We start from the raw sequence: 15,489 nt of genomic DNA on the forward strand, positions 1-15,489 counted from the left end.
TCTCCATATTGTGTTTGTTCCTGTTAAAGGAGAACTAAAGCTCAAAAGAGACGTAGACTGCTGCACATTGCGTTTTGGGCTTCTGTGCAAGGCCAAGGCGATCACAGTGCTGTAGCAGTGAAGATGTGAGTTTATGAATATACCCTCAGTAACTTCCCATCTTCTTTTCTGCTGAGCCACTGCACATACTCTGTGCTGCTGTCAGTTACTGAGCTTAGTGGCAGACTCACAATATACAATGTATATAAAATATAAAAGTCACAATACATGACGAGCTTTGCGATAGTAATACCATTCATTGTGAAAACAACCTCATTATTTTGGAGGAGTCATTTCATTGTCCTGCATTCAGGGTCGGACTGGACATGGGGAAGCCCACCGGGTAACTATACTCCGGGCCCCCCGTGCGCATGCACGAACGTCTCGGCGCATGCCAGCGCGCATGCGTGAACGGCTCGGCGCACGCCAGCGCGCATGCGCGAACATCTCTGCGCACGCTGGTGTGTATCGAAACGCCGGTGCGCATGCGCGAACACCAAAGCGCATGCGATACCGGCACACCGATTAATTTTTATTTGGGGGCCAGAACATTGGGGGAGGGGGCTGGGCCGGCGGGGGCCCATGAAGGCCGGGGCCCACCGGGTATTTTCCCGGTTTCCCGCCGGCCCAGTCCGACGCTGCCTGCATTTAAGCTTGTTTTTACCAAGTAAAGGCAGTGGTGTATGTAGGGTCTGTATATATGATCACTGTGCCAATTAAAACTAGAAGTACTGAAGAGGTTGTTTCCATTAAGGCAACAAATGGAAATACCATGTATAGTCTGGCGAGGGCGATCATTGCCTCACTTGGTTTTTCCAAAAATTGGATGAGGTCTACTACTTGATCCTTGCCATTGTGATCACAACATTACATAACCTATTACCATCTGGCAGAATAATCATCTACTATTGCTTTAAAGAGAACCGAACTTAATTATAAGAGGCTTTGCAGTAACATGGGCAAGTTAAACTTAATATGATTTATGGATACACCAAATCTAGGATTTGGTTCAGTATCCAGCCAAATCCCAGCATCTTTTTCAGGGATTCAAATTGTGCCAAATCCTAACTGTTCCGAACTGTAAAATCACAGAAATAAAGCTGGGCAACTCTATTTTTTGTTTACAAAATTTTCTCTAATTTCAATATACAAATTAGGGTTGCATTTGGTCTGCTATAAGGCCTTATCCAAAAAATGATGCTTTTGTTGCATCCTTAGTGCAGTTATACATGGAAACTATTTGTGTCTTGTCACTGTGAGAAGTTAACAGGTAGTTTACTCGCCCTTCAATCACCACATTGTATAAGTTCTGGAACTTGTTTAATGATGATGATCAAAAGAAGGTAGAACTGTAGATACAAACAATACAGAGGTATCCGAAATACATTCTGGATACATAAGATGCATATGAAATACAATAAAACATATATAAACATCTGATACGTTATACAGTCCTAATGAGGCCTAACACAGGTTACTGCTGAGAGGGAATCACAAACTACAACCTGGATGCACATAGCAGTAAAATACACGTAGTATTTTAGGGACCCGTAGAGTTAATCCTAAGGGTTAATTCCCCTTCCCGGAGCCTCATGGCCTGAGATATGGGTTTTCTGCTTGAAGTTTCCAGGGGTTGGTGCAGCATGGCTGATCCCAAAAGGAACCACAAGGTGGTGCTGTGCTACCATATAAAAGGGGATGCCATGTGCTCAGTCAGCCATTACAATTACAGTTTACAGTGATTGCTGTTATCTGCTGCAGAACTTTGTTTCACTGTGGAGATAGTGACATCACCGGCAAAATGTAGGCTACAGTGGAGTGCAATAGGCTTGCCAAAGGCTGGGCAGGATCCTTCAGTGCCTTGATAACTCAACTAGAATGGTTTGGATTTGCTGGATTTCTGTATTCACCTTTGGAGAGGGTGAGAGATGCAGTTCAGCATGGATGTCGTGAGAGCTCGCACTATAGACAGTGTTGGGAGCTGGATTAATCTGGATGCCTGCTTCATCTCTGTGTGAGTCTGCCTGGAATGGTAAAGGAAGAGGATCTAGGATGTTTCTGTGTGTGCTCGACTGGGAGAATCTGGAGCTTACAAAGAATCTTCATCGCTGTGGATTCCTATCAGCTCTGTGTAAGACTACCGTCTGTATGACTCCCTTGGGTGAGTGTTACCTTTGGGAAGCGTAGGAAAGGATGAGGATCCAGCGAACTCCTGTTTATGGAGACAGGCTGTTTGTGAGCCTGCCACGTGGGAGCAACACTTTCCTGTGGGAAAGCATGTGGGCAGGTAGCGCTACCTAGAACTGTACTCTTTTGGAGACAAGGAATGTAACTCTTGGGCTGCCAAAAGGAGTAGTGCGGGACTTTTCCAGGTGGGGAATCACCAGGACTGGACTGCAACATGTTCTAGGGTAGTGGGTCATGCTTTGAATGCCTTTATGTGTGAAATGATACATTTTACCCCTTTAAACTTGCACTTATATTATATAAAGTTATATTTGTTATATAATAAAGTGTGTGATTGATTTGTTTCCTAATGGGACTATCCTCAGGTGCATTCCAGGACCCCTTTAGGTAGAGGCACTGGCAGGGAAGAGTTTTCCCAGTACCTTTCACTTTGCAAAGGGAACTCAGGACCTGAGTTAGTAAGCTGGTACAACCTTGGCACCAAGGGGGTCGCCAAGAGGGTGTTACAGTATTATGAACAGGCATTAAGGCAAAATGCAAACGTACCAACGATGTTTGGATAGGCCTACTTGGAAACAAGGATGGGTGAGGATTTTACTACAGAAATGACTGCTTCCTCTCTGCACCAGGAAGTGATGTAATCAAATGTGACAACAAGAATTTCAGAATGGATAATAACAGCTGCCAGTTGCATGGTTGATTTTTGTTTTATTCTAATGACATTGGACCAGATAAACTGATAAATGGTTTCCACTGGACTAGCAGAATTTGCAGAATATCTCTATCTACTCTAGTGCACAAAAACAGATTCAATTTGTGGCCAAACTGATTACCCCAATTTCGGCAGGTTTCCCATATACAGGTATGGGATCGGTTATGCAGAAACCTTTTAACCAGAACGCTCCGAATTACGAGACTGACTAGTGCTAAAGCAGGGGTAAGCAACCTGAGACTCCGGAGCCTCATGCGGCTCTTCATCCTGCTTGCTGCGGCTCGGTCTTGCAGCTCAGGTCGGCTATACAGCCCTCGCACCTGCTGGCGGCTGCTTGAGTGTGTGACCGGGGTAAGTTAACGGTTAGCTTACCGCAGTTGCACACTCAGGAACCGCCAGCAGGTGCGAGGACTGTATAGACGTCCCAGAAGTGACGCAGCAAGATGATTCATCATGGTCCTTACCGCGGTCACACACTCAAGACAATAGAGGGAAGATCAGCATTGAACTTCAGAAACAGAATTTACATTAAACAGATGAGAACACTAGCATGTAATAGGGCTATTCAGTGTTTAATTTATTTCAAAGTAGCCCTGCATATACACACTGCACTTCTGTTTGTTGTATTCTGTTGTTGTAACAGTTAAAATTGAAAAAAGGTTAAAACTTTTAAAAGTTTATAAGCTGTGTTATGTTTTGCGGCTCCGGACTATTTTTCTTTAATGGGAGAGGGGGCAAAATGGCTCTTATGATAGTAAAGGTTGCTGACCCCTGTGCTAAAGCATATGCATTTTTTACTCATTTAGAATCTTCCAGGAAGTCTGTTCCAGTTTGTACCTTGGCTTTATTGTACCAAATAAAGGATATTCCGTACAGTATGTCACTGTTTATATTTCTAAAACTCTTGCGCATATTGCATGTAAGCTACCAAATATAACCCCAGGATCCCATTCCCAGAATGTGCTTAAAAGGTCAATAACACGAAAATAATTCTGAGACTACTAAAACTGTTTGGCAAATAAACCCCAGTTTTTATTGCAGTGTTCTTGCTTTTAGCATTGGTGTCTGCGGATATCTTTTATCTGATGTCTAAACAAGCCATTTCAGTGGAACTTTAGATAATAGGCTTCATATGGGGCCAAAATCCTTCAATTAATTCAAGGAAAAGCAAGGAATAACCAGGAGTCTTCAACCAGAAAAAGACCAACCCAGAATGGTCCTGATCCCCAGTAACACCTGTGAAAGTGCAGAGATGTTCAGCAGGGTTAGCAGCCGTTGTGACTGTTTGTGTGGCTTCTGATCTTCTGTTCTCCAGCGCAATCTCCAACCTGGGGCACCCAAACTTGAAGCATGGAGCATATTTGCTTTAAGACTGTGTGTTTTCTTATCACTGCTTGAGAACAGGGGACCAGTCAAGTGGCTTGCAATGGCAGCCAAAAACCCTGCTGCACAATTCTACATTTTTTTTACCATCACTATGGGGGAGCTGGACCATCCTGAAGGGTGTCCTTGCTGCAGATGGGGAAAGATGAGGGGCCATTTTGCCTTTCATTCTCCTTTAAATTGTTGAATAAAAAGGTACAGTCTAGAAGCAAAGATGGAGATACTTTGTTTTTAGCATGAAAAAGGATCTGTTGTATCCGAAACGTCACTATGCTATTTTTGCGGTTTTAATACTAAATTGGAGTGCTGCAATTCGTGTATATATAGCAAAGATGGAGGTCCCAGTTTGTGCCTTAGCTTTGTTTCACCACATAAAGGATTGACCATATAATATAGTAAGAACTTAGAGGGCCTTCATGCTTGACTTTTTCAAACCACACAACAAAACAGCCTTAACTGCTCAGCCCATTAGGCCACATACCCAATTAATTCTAATGTCACTGGACTTTCAAGGACACAACACAATGGAGGGAAGAAAACAAGGGCTATGAAAACAAGCAAAAAAACCACAGCAAGTCAGAATTTGAAAAAATATTAGAAATGATATTGGAAATATAAATGATCTCTTAATGAATCCACTGGATAAGCACAGAGTTAAAATGAAGAAGAAATGGTATCATGCACATTGCCACTCATTGCTGCAACATACACAAGAGTGAAATGTCATGAACACAGATCATTCTGAATCATCCTGTCAACATTTCACATCAGATCAGATGGATGATGTTAGTTTTTAAAGTGTCTTCCAGAACGAGCCCTTGTGGTTTGTTTCCCCCTCCAACTGTCTCTCCCCGAGTAAAATGAATTGTTTTCTTCCCATGAAGGACGGATGCGTGTGCCAGATTTGTACTGCTTTGTTTGTACTGGAACGAACAGCTCATAAGGCTTGACGTCGGTGTATGTTAATTTGAAAAAAACTTGTAGCTAAGACTGCAATGAAGGATCTTTATAGATCAATTGATCCTGCAATTTATTATAGGTAAAACTGAATACAATGAAACTGGATTAGAGTCAAAATAAATGAATCTCATTCTAATTGATCATCCAGCAAAGGACATTTGATGTTTATCCAATACCCTGAAAATGTTACATTTTCTTATCCATTGCTCTGAGATATAGAATTCCAAAAGGCTCTAGACAATGATAAATAAAGATCAATTCTGTTAGATGAGTCTTTCTTAAATGGAGAAAATGCCAGCTTGAACTTCCTGCAGGATGCCACATTCAATCTCTCATAAACCTGCCCCTGAATTGAAAAAAAGAGGGCCAAATAATTCAGTGCAGGTTACCTAATGGCACACCAAGGGGTCTATTTACTAAAGGTTGAGTTTTGTTTAATCTAAAATTCAAGTTTTAGAGAAAAAAACTTTGAGATTTAGGGGCAGATTTATCAAAATCAAGTCACATTTTGATAAATCTGTCCTTTTTGTCCTTTTGACCCAAAGCAGAAAAAAAATTAGAATCCGAAAATACTCCAGCTAAAACCCTTCAAATTCATGTAGAAGTCAGTGGGGGTCATTTATCAACACTGGGCAAATTTGCCCATGGGCAGTAACCCATGACAACCAATCAAATTGCTGCATTCATTGTTCTACTTGCTTTAAAAAGCCATTCACTGATTGGTTACTATGGGTAACTGCCCATGGGCAAATTTGCCCAGTGTTGATAAATAAGCACCAATGGCAGAAGTCCTTTTAACCATTTGAAGATGTTTCGGGGGTCTTGGGGTGTTTGACTCTATTTTTGATAAATCAGAGTTTTATCAGAGTGACTATAAAATCAAAAAAAAATGGAGGTATTCATAAGAACTCAAATTTCACAAGTTTTTTTTTCGATCCAATTTTTTTCCAGTTTTTTTTATTAGTAAATAAGCCAAATTTGTGGATGGAAGTTAGGATAAGTTTTTGTCTGGTAAAATATGAGAAAAAAAAAAGAGTTTTAGTAAATAGTCCCCCAAACGTCTGCTTCCCCACTGTTGTATTTCTGCTAGCAGAGATGCATATAAAACAACACATGCTGTCTGCTATTGAATTTATAATGGTGACTGCTAATCACTGCTGGTACTGGTAGATTTCAACATGGAACAAATTCATTTATAGGCTGGAACGTGCACATATTCCTTTTCTCTATAAATCTATGGCAGTTCCAGGTGTTTCTCTGCTGTTTGAGAACCTAATTGTCCTGTTTCCTACATGTGAACAGACACCACACTGACCAACTCAAAACACTTTTGTACGTTCCAATATCGACATATTCACCCAAATTATTTATGTCCCACATTGGAACTGAATGCAAGGGTTGCTATTCTTAGGCTCATGGTCCAACACACACTATTATTCCTGTGTGGAGGAAGTAGTAACCCTTGACGATTTTGGGTGCCTTCAAAGTCATATTGGCTGAATAATGAAACAACTGATATCCAAGTCTTTTGCCAATATTGATCGCCTCTTCTCCCACCATACATGCCCAAAATATCATATGAAACTTCATTTGTATGATAATAGCTGTGTGTGTATGGTCACCTTTTGAGATGGGACACAGACCTGCTGGACAGTGTGCTGATGTGTATACTAGAGTAAACATATTTCTGGTATCGCACTACCTACCCTTTTCCAAAATGACTCCTGTCCTAGGCAAGTGCCTCTGCTGCCTTCACCTCGTTCTGGCCCTACAATTAATGGGTACAAAGTCAATGCTAACAGTAGGTGCTACAGGGATAAGGTGCAAGCACTTCCTTAATGTGTGCCCTTTTTTGTACCCAACACCTCACCACACTTTATAAATATTGCCTATTTTTTTTTTCAATTCAGACTGGTCGGCCTTTGTTTATATGAATTGGTGCTCTTTCTTACTGAGAAAACAAAATGCCCCTGTGATGTTTTTAACTCTGCTTTAGGCAACATTGGCGAAGCCCCTCTCAGTCCCCTCATCTGTTTTTAGTTTTAGTTGCTTTTCAACTTGTGTCTCAGTTTCCCACATTTCCTTAATAGATAAAACCTTTTGGACAGCTTGAACTGTGCGTTTTCAGCCAAACAGAACTAAAACTGGATAGGAAAAGAAACCATGGATACCTCAGGGGAGGTGGATTAAGTGCTTTGTACTTGATCTAAACAATCCCTGTTGGAAGCAAAATCATCTTATTGTGTTTATCAAGAGGCCCATTTATCAAAGGCTGAATTTCGAATTCTCGCCTCCCATAGACTCCAAATAATCCAAATTTATAAAAATGATTTCCTTTTCCTCTATAATAATAAATCGGTACTTTGTACTTGATCCAAAGAATCCCTGTTGGAAGCAAAATCATCTTATTGGGTTTATCAAGAGTCCCATTTTATCAAAGTTCAAATTTCAAATAATTTTTTTACTAATAAATTCAAATATACTTGAAATTCTAATGGGCGGTTATTTAAGAAAATATTCAAATGTCTAAAACTCAAAATTACTGAATTGAAAACTCGAATCAAATTCTAATTGAATTCGATTAAACTCGAATCGAGTTTTGTCTCTGAAAAAAACTTGAATGTTAGGAAGGCTATTAACATCTTCAAATGGGTCACTGGACCTCTCCCATTGACTTTTACATGAACTCGGCAGGTTGTAGGTGGCGAATAGTCAAATTCAAATTGTTCCCAGGGTAAAGGTTTGATAAATCTCGAATTTGAATCAAGTTTGGATTATTCCCAGTTCGAATCTGTGAGTTTTGACCTATTATACAATTCAAAAATTCTAATTTGAATTTACTATTCGACCCTTAATAAATCTGCCCCTTAATGTTTACATTATTTTCTAGTAGACTTAAGGTATGAAGATCCTAATTATGGAAAGATCTGTTATCCAGAAAACCAAAGGTCCTGAGCATTCTAGATAACGGATCCCTTACCCGTACCACCACTGGATGATTAACATTGAACATAACACATCTATACTGCACACTGTTACCAACCAACTGTTATATATTTGTACAGGTTGGACATCATACTCTGAATGTATGGAATTCTGTGTTTCAAACCCATAAGTTGGACTTTTCCTTTCTCTTTCTATAAGGGTGTGAAGGACACTAACATTACTATCCCGGTAGTGTGTGATATCATGGCCAATAATTCACTTGGTACTCCATATCACCGATATGCTACCGTTATCCGCACAATCTTGGAAGCTAATGGAGAAAAGTGTATTGATGCAAGTTATAAGAAATTCATCCAAGATATGAGCAACATCACTTGGGCTCCACTTGCACTTGGAGGTAAGAAATCTTGGTGCTAAACTAGACAAGGATACAGCAATCCTTAACTGATAAATATGCCCCCTTGTGTGCTCAAGCTTTCAGCTCTAAAAAGGCCATGCTGAAATCAACCACAATGCCAATTTATAGCTGGTGCTTCATTCACCAATCTGATTTATTGGGCCACCAAGTACCGAAGGGTGATTTTGCTTCATTAACAGCACCCGGATATTTATACATCTTGGATACAGCGGAGGGCACCTTGTCTTCATGGCTGCTTGCGCCTGCCCCTGGCTGCTAGATTGCAGTGGGTGGCAAGGTTTAAAGTGGGTGGGAGGCTGGGAAGAGAGGACTACAATTTAGTGCCTTCCTGTCCCCTGGGTACCAGCTCTATTGTAGTTACACCACTGACCTTGAGTCTTTTAGATTAGAGGGACATATGTTGCCTTATTCATACTACAGTTTTTCCAAAACATAGTTTTCTAAATCAACATTTTAGGCCATAGGGCTAACCCTTGAGCAGTGATACCCAAACTGTGGCTCACGAGCAACATGTTCCTCCTCAACTCATTGGATGTTGATCCCAGATGCCTCAAAGCAGTTGCTTATTTTTGAATTCATGGCTTGAAGGCAACATTTAGTTGAATAAAAACCATTTGCACTGCCAAACATTACAAACATGTAGGCTGCCAGTCCTCATAGAGGCTACCAAGAGCCAATCACAGCCCTTCTTTGTTACTCTCCAACTCATTTTACATTTGAATTTGGCTCGTGGGTAAAAAAGGTTGGGGACCCTTGACTTTAAAGTAGGCTAGACCTAATACCTGGACTATTGAGGCTCATAATTTGAGTAGCCATTTACCCACTTTTTAAAATCCAGTGAATGCCAGTTGTTTGTCAGCAACAATCACAGAGCATAAAGATTGACATCACGTTTTCCTTAACATTTTATTGATGGTTTCTGTTGCTTAAAGGGATACCGTCATGGGGAAATTTTTTTTTTTCAAAATGAATCGGTTAATAGTGCTGCTCCAGCAGAATTCTGCACTGAAATCCATTTCTCAAAAGAGCAAACAGTTTTTTTTATATTCAATTTTGAATTCTGACATGGGGCTAGACATATTGTCAATTTCCCAGCTGCCCCAAGTCATGTGACTTGTGCTCTGATAAACTTCAATTACTCTTTACTGCTGTACTGCAAGTTGGAGTGATATCACCCCCTCCCTTTTCCCCCTCAGCAGCCAAACAAAAGAACAATGAGAAGGTAACCAGATAGCAGCTCCCTAACACAAGATAACAGCTGCCTGGTAGATCTAAGAATAACACTCAATAGTAAAAACCCATGTCTCATTGAGACACATTCAGTTACATTGAGAAGGAAAAACAGCAGCCTGCCAGAAAGCATTTCTCTCCTAAAGTGCAGGCACAAGTCACATGACCAGGGGCAGCAGGGAAATTGGCAATATGTCTAGCCCCATGTCAGATTTCAAAATCTAATATAAAAAAATCTGTTTGCTCTTTTGAAAAATGGATTTCAGTGCAGAATTCTGCTGGAGCAGCACTATTAACTGATTCATTTTGAAAAAAAATTTTTCCCATGACAGTTTCCCTTTAATAAAACCTAGGAAAAAGTTTCTTTTATATGGACAACTATCTGCTTTATTTTTATTACTATTCTTATTTTTTGTCCAAGAGATGGAGGAAGTGGCAAAAATGTAAATCTTAACTTTTCAGATGTTGACTCTGCAGAAAATTTGATCTCTAACGCTTGGCATTATGGAGGATTGAGGGGCGGATTAATTGAAAGGGCTTAAAATAAGATCTTTAAATAGAGGCCAGTAACGTTGCTTAGAACAAACTTCCTGCAAGTTTTCTGGATATTTCCAAATGTATTTAACCTTAACAGACAAGGATCCCTTTGTCTCTGCATTGCTTAGTCATGGGAACTTTTTTTTTTTAAACTAAAAGCCTATATTATATTTTTGTTGTAAAAAGTGATCACTGAATGATTGGGTTATAATTGCTAGGTACAGCACATATACATAGATGCAGATCTGCAATCATTATAATATAATGACTTAACAGTCGTGCCTACTTTCACTCATCTATATTCAGGGGCGTGTAGAGGAAGCAGTCCATGTGACTGCAGGGGGCCCAGGAGGTATATGAGGCCCTAATTCATATACTTATTGGTAAAACAGGTCAACCTCTACACATTTTGGGGACCTGAAAAATAAATTGCTGTGGGGCCCAGTAATATCCAGCTACGACACTGTTTATACTGCGAGTACCAACTGAATCACATGCAGCTGAAGTGTACATAGGGGCTTGTCTGGGTGCTGTAAGATGTATGTTTTTAAGAAATATGTTTTGTCATTTTCTACCATATATATTGCTAAACATATGTATATCTAATAATAGTACTCAATAAAAATGTCATTCATAGGCAGACTTTTCATAATTAGCAGTATGGGACCTGTTATCCAGAAAATGTGGGACCTGGGGTTTTCTGGATCATTTGATTAAATTGGAGTCTATGGGATTTTTTGGAAAACTGGAAAACATCCTATACCTGTATTGCAAAATCTCACATTGAACAGTATATTCTTCTGCTCTTAAAAGTCAAAGACATTTCTAATTTACTGGGAGGTGACAAAATTATAAGGACCCTCAGTGTATCCAAAATTTTCCCCTGTCCTGGTGCTTCTTTTTAGGGAAAAAAAAATTGGCCTGGGCAAAGAATGTAACCGCCATTTTATTTGAACTTCATGGGCATCCTTGCTCAGGTTTTGGCTAAAGCTGGCCATAGATGTAAAGATCTTTAAAAGATCTTTTCGTTATCAGGAGACCGCGATTATCTTGAAACGATTGTTTAAATGTACGATTTGTCCATCAACTAAAATAATTTCAGGCGATTATTGCCAGAAAAACTGAGGGTAGCTGCCTGCTTAGACCTGCAAACATAAATAGATTGCACTGGGGCCGATAACATTTTTTTAACCTGGTCGATCAATTTTCTGACAGATGTTGGACGAAAAATCTTAAGATGTAAGATCGTTTGATTCCCACTAACCGCACGATAATTTGACGGATCGGTCGGATTTCGCTAAAATTGGTCGTTCACCAAAGAAATATCTTTGTGTCTATGGGGACCTTTAGACTTGGCTTGGACTTGGATTGGCCAGCCTACCATAGGCTGCTATTACAAATTTACTTGCCGGTAAATTTGTAACAGCTAGTCCTCCACACCCAGCCCACTACTTATCCCCTTTACCAGGTTCCCAGCTCCTCTTCTATCCCATCCTATTCACTAGGTTTGCTTCAATATGGCCCATTTGCATCATGGCTCCACTCCCAAGGTCATGGACCCTCCCATTACAGACACACAACTCTAATTTTTTCCTGGGCCAATGCATTTTATTCAGAAAAGGAGTGCTGGCATGGGGGGGGATCCATTTGATACACTGAGTGGTGCCTAACAATTTAATAAAGACAACGTTTATGTATACCAAAATGTTACGGACCGAGTAAAACCAATGAGTGGTGGCGTTTTCATATTATGTTGAGATAGCAATAATGAGTGTTGGGTAATTTTCTATTTTAGTGCAACTTTTTTATTATCTTATCAGGCAGGCAATGGATGTACCAGACATGTACTGAATTCGGATTTTTCCAGTCTACAGATTCTGCTGCTCAACCCTTCTCGGGCATCCCTCTCAGGTACCATCATTAAAACATATATACCTTTTTAAAGGGGTGGTTCACTTTAATTTCATGTTTAACATATTATCGAAGGGCTTACTGTAAGAAACTTTTCAATTGGCCTTTAGTTTTTTCTTTTTTATCGTTTTTGAATTATTTGCCCATTTTTCTTCTGACTCTTTCCAGCTTTCAAATGAGGGTCACTGACCCCATCTAAAAAACAAAAACTCTGTACGGCTAGAAATGTATTGTTATTCCAACTTTTTATTACTCATCTTTCTATTTACACTCTCTCCTATTCATATACTAGTCTCTTATTCAAATCGATGTTTGGTTGCTAGGGTAGTTTGGACCTAAGCAACCAGATTGATGAAATTGCAAACTGGAGAGCCTCTTAATAAAAATCTAAATAACAAAAAAAACCACAAATTAATAAAAATTGCAAATTGTTTCAGAATATCACTCTTTACATGATATATATGATAAAAGTTAACTTAAAGGTAAAAAACCCTGTAAAGTTTGAATCAGTGTTCTTGAATGTAAAGGGTCCGTAATGAATTGGTGCCACTGTACTGTGATTTCCCTCCCCACTATTTTTTAGCCTCTTTTCAGTCTACAGGGTTTAATTCATGACACTATCTACTGTAGGTTTTAACACCTCCGTAAGGCAGGCATGCATTTATAAGCCTGTTCTTTAGAGACAGTTTATGTACATTAAGGGGCCGATTCATCAATAGTCGAATATCGAGGGTTAATTAACCCTCGATATTCGACTGGGAACTAAAATCGTTCGACTTCGAATATCGAAGTCGAACGATTTTGCGCAAATCCTGCGATCGATCGATCGAACGATTCGAAGGATTTGAATCCAACGATCGAAGGAAAATCCTTCGAACAAAAAATCACAGGCAAGCCTATGGGGACCTTCCCCATAGGCTAACATTGACTTTGGTAGGTTTTATCTACCGAAGTAGGTGGTCGAAGTATTTTTTAAAGAGACAGTACTTCGATTATCGAATGGTCGAATAGTCGAACGATTTTTACTTCGAATCGTTCGAATTCGAACGAATTTAACCAATTCGATGGTCGAAGTACCCAAAAAATACTTCGAAATTCGAAGTTTTTTACATTCGAATTCTTCACTCGAATTTTGTAAATCTGACCCTAATTGTATCATAATTGAATGTACATTTGTTGCCATTGGAAATGAATTTGTGTTCTTGCATTTTCCATTCAGCAAGCCTGCAGTCCGAGCCTCTGTCAGGGGGTTTTATGTTACCATTGCAGAAGTACTATCTGGACTTCTGGAATCAGACATCAGATTAAATAAATCTCACTAGTTTTGCTGGCTCGGTAGATAACAAATACAATTATTATTGTGCTGATGCAGTGGTATGCAGTATCCAAGCTGTATAAAAGCCACTGCTCAAGCAATCTGGACTCTACAGCGACCAGTAATAGCTGGAAATGGAATTGTTAACCATTCTCAGTATCTGTTACAAACTAGCACGATGAAAACAAATCGGCAGCTGAGATGCTCTCTGTATAAACAAACCAATCCCTTTCCTCAATCGCAGCCTGTTAGGTTTTCAGATACAGAGCAGCTTATTATACAGAAAGATTCTCCGTGGATTGCTGATTTGTTTTCATTGTGCTTATTAAACCTGAAGTAGAATATGTACTTTCAGTTTCAGCATTCAATCTGTTTAGTGCTATCAGAAAAACACATTTGTTAAAAAATAGGCAAAAAACTTGTTCTATACAAGCCCTATTGGTTGGACTAATGCTGAAAAAGGAGCTATAATACCCCTTTAAACCTGTGCTACCTGTGTAACTAAGTTCATCTGTACTGCTGTTTGATTAACCATAGAAGTTGCTGAACATAGCAGCAACTTATGTTTGTTTTTATTTTCTTTTCAGCTACCATGTCCAGCAATGCTCTGATATTTTTGGTCCAGAATACAATTTATCCATGGTCACAGATGCCGTACAGCAAACAAATGAGTATTATGGGGGGCTTGATATCAAGGGCAGCCGTATTGTTTTCTCAAATGGCTTAATTGACCCATGGCATCGCCTTGGAATAAATGCAGACGTCAGCGGTGATCTAATAGCTATTCAGATGGACGGTAACTTTTTATTCTTACTATAAGCCAGTGCATTATACTCTTTTAGCTATAGAAGGAATGTGCTGAGAAAAGTTAGACCACATCCACCCCTCACATTTAAAACAGGGACAACACTGTAGCAAATCTATAGAGAGCTTCAATAAAGGGGACATTTAGAGATTATATTAGCTTTTAGCCCAAAGTCCAACCAGCACCATATTATATTCATTATTGCCTACAGTATTATTGTGGGTTTTTAGCTGCGTTATATGTCTCCTTTAAAGATCGCAGCACTGCTAAATATTGATGCTGGAATTCTTGATTACTGCCAGTTTGCAATGAGAAAAATTTATTCAAGGAAACTTTTTAACATTCATATTTGCCTGTATTTTTTGATATTGGTAACTTTCAGATGTTATAATGATTCCGTACAATCATAATGCCACCCTCCGTAACTAACTTTTTCTCTTGGATAGATATGTCATTGTAACGGTCCTTATTCTGCTGTGGGGTTCAGTGTTGGTATGAGATATTTTTAAAATACTAGTAGTAACTATACATTTCCCTTACTAAAAGTAACCCCATCAGTAACAAAGATGTGGCACCGTAAGATTTTACGGAGGCTGCCGTGTAAAAGTACAGAATATTGGTAAATCTTCTTGATGCATCATAAAAGTCTGCACTAGATGAGTTAAAAAAACTGAATTTTAGTTATACCATGCACCATACATATCGTGTATAGTGATGTTCACAAAACACGTTGGAGTTATTATAGCCATGTGTTCCAAAAACGCTATGTCAAACTGTAATAATGATTTGCTTGTAAATGCACTTCCCCATTCCCGAAAAACATTGCAGCATGATATGAAAATCCAAACAAAGGAATAGCTCTATAAATGCAGAGGTAATGATTTCGTAGAAGGGGACAATAGGCAATAGACACAGCTCACAAAGTTTAGAAAAAATAAATGAACAACAAATGTGTGTGATTATATCTCGGTACAATGGTACAACGGCTGATTCTAAAAGGTATGTTTTTGTTTTGAATCCAGCTAAACTTGGTAAGGGAATTGCTT

The 15,489-nt window shown here is 39.4% G+C and overlaps 1 protein-coding gene across 2 annotated transcripts in view; it reads left to right on the top strand.

The window, feature by feature from the left end:
- The window catches only part of LOC108717082 (putative serine protease K12H4.7), a 52,302-nt gene that overhangs the window by 22,072 nt on the left and 14,741 nt on the right, over positions 1 to 15,489 (top strand). For both annotated transcript variants that reach the window (XM_041563403.1, XM_018263837.2), the window contains 3 exons: positions 8,426 to 8,624; positions 12,233 to 12,323; positions 14,226 to 14,434. In XM_041563403.1, coding sequence (XP_041419337.1) covers positions 8,426 to 8,624; positions 12,233 to 12,323; positions 14,226 to 14,434 — 499 coding nt within the window. The remainder of the gene's footprint in view (positions 1 to 8,425; positions 8,625 to 12,232; positions 12,324 to 14,225; positions 14,435 to 15,489) is intronic.

The sequence above is a fragment of the Xenopus laevis genome, chromosome 5L (assembly GCF_017654675.1).
Source record: "Xenopus laevis strain J_2021 chromosome 5L, Xenopus_laevis_v10.1, whole genome shotgun sequence".
NCBI lineage: Eukaryota > Metazoa > Chordata > Amphibia > Anura > Pipidae > Xenopus > Xenopus laevis.